This window comes from Haliaeetus leucocephalus, unplaced genomic scaffold (genome assembly GCF_000737465.1).
Source record: "Haliaeetus leucocephalus isolate CR32 unplaced genomic scaffold, Haliaeetus_leucocephalus-4.0 Scaffold170, whole genome shotgun sequence".
Lineage (NCBI taxonomy): Eukaryota > Metazoa > Chordata > Aves > Accipitriformes > Accipitridae > Haliaeetus > Haliaeetus leucocephalus.
Window position 1 is genome coordinate 873,450 of NW_010972606.1, and position 1,966 is coordinate 875,415.

Below are 1,966 nucleotides of genomic sequence, written 5' to 3' on the forward strand. Positions count from 1 at the left end.
GGGCCGGGCCGCCCGCCGCTGTCAGCCGCGGCCGCCGTGTCACTAACGCACCTCGCAGGGATTCCCGCACCATTCCACGCCAGAGCCACATCTGGGGCTCCCGGGAGGAGAGAGGCAGGCAGGCGGGCAGGGGAGCGCTCTGCCCGGGAGGGGCGGGTGAGCAGCCGGCTAACAACCAGCAGAGCCGCACAGAGCCCAGCCTCCCTCCGTCTTGGGGAGTGTCGAGAGAGGGGTGCTGCGGAGGGAGGGGGGCACCCAGCGGGAGACACGGGCGGTTGGTTTCGTGCCAATTAGATTAACAGATCCTCAAAAAAGGTGCACTAAAGTGAAAACAGTTCTATTGTGAGCTTGAAATCCTAACGCTAATTGTTTCAGAAGTGCTCGCTCAGCCCTCTCCAGTGATAACACACGGATCCTTCAAAGTCACCGGGGGCAGGAGGGGGCTATTTAGAGGAGAGAATCATCAGACCTTGTGGCATGGCACACAGCAGAGAACTTCTCTGAGAGGTGCAGACCAGGACGGCCCCGCGGGGCACCTCAGGGATCCTAGCAAGAGAATTGCCTGGACGCTGTATTGTTGGGTTTTTTTAAAGAAAGAGGGGAACAGAACGCAGAGCGTTGTATTTTCTGGAGACACGCAGGACTGCTGCAATCTGTTTCCTTCTTTCTTGTCCATTCGTTTATTTTAACCGCTGAGACGGTTCAGATCTAGCTATGATTTACGTGAATTAGCTTAGGGGATCCGAGGGTGTTGCCCAGATCAGACACAGATCCAGTCAAGCACAAAAAGAAAAGAAGTTTTTTGTTAGTTGTTTTTTTTTTTTAAAAAAAAAGCCTTGGTTCATACTTTTGACTCATTAAACCGGCACCCATCTCCCATCAAGATCAGCAAAAGTGACAGCTGGACTCTTTATAATGCCGTCAAAAATTCAAACTGCATTGAGCCAAGGGGGACATTTCACAGCAACCAGAGGATGCCTGGGAGTCAGGCGTGAATGCCAATGAGTCAAATGAAAGGGCAAAACCAAATATGAGCCCCTTCTCTGCTCCACATCTCACACTGCATTTCTTGGACTTTAAGAACTTCTACACTGACTTTGTTCATTTTGTTGCCTTTAAACTCTTGTATCTGAGGAAAAGGGATTTTTCCGCCCCCCCCCCCCCCCCTTCCCCTTAAAGGATTGCTTCTAGCACAACTTCAGAGACTGCATACACATCTTTAAGAAATTACTTTGGGCTTACAACATTCCTAGGCAGATGGGGTTTGGGGGTTGTTGTTTGGGGGTTTTTTTTGTTGTTGTTTTTAAACACCGGAGCAAAGACTTAATATCATTCCTGCTATTAAACAGATACGAGCGCGACTGTTAAAAAAACCCACGTCTTTGGGTTAATGCGCAGCCAGGGAAAACCTGTGAAGATGTAACAGCCAACGCTTCCCCTACGGAGTCTCTAGGGTTCAGCACAGATTTACCTCGTAGGCGCTCAAGGAAAGTAACTTTTTCTTCCCCGTCTCTCCCTCCAGACGTCCCTTGGCTCCGGCAGTGTCAAACACGCGAGAAAACGCCTCCCCACCACAACTTCCAACACCCCCGGCGCTACTAGCAGCGAGGGGTGACCTCCCCCTCAACACCTTACACCGGGGAGAGGAGAGCGGACAAACACGGTCCCCCCGGGGCCACGGCTCCGCGCCGCCCGAGCCTGGGGAAGGCGGCACGGCGGTGCACACCCCCCCCCCCCCAACTCTCCCGCGCCCCCGCTGCCTCCCGCCAACCTGCCGGCCCAGGCGAGAGCGAAAAGCAAACAGCAGCGCCGCGAAAAGCAAACAGTGCCCATGATAATGATGCGATCCCCGGCCCCCGCTGCCTGTCTGCGATAAGGGACGCGCTCGGGGCCGGCCGCGCGGAGCCGCCGGCGCTGACGCCCTGACAGCGCCCCGCTGATTCGCCGGGGCTCCCGCGGCGGGGGC

General features: G+C 55.1%; 1 protein-coding gene across 1 annotated transcript in view; it reads right to left on the reverse strand.

Moving 5' to 3' along the window:
- Positions 1-1,833, reverse strand: part of SCUBE1 (signal peptide, CUB domain, EGF-like 1) — a 210,529-nt gene extending 208,696 nt beyond the window's left edge. Inside the window, exon 1 of the mRNA XM_010563586.1 lies at positions 1,749-1,833. Coding sequence (XP_010561888.1) covers positions 1,749-1,833 — 85 coding nt within the window. The remainder of the gene's footprint in view (positions 1-1,748) is intronic.
- Between the last annotated feature and the right edge of the window lie 133 nt (positions 1,834-1,966).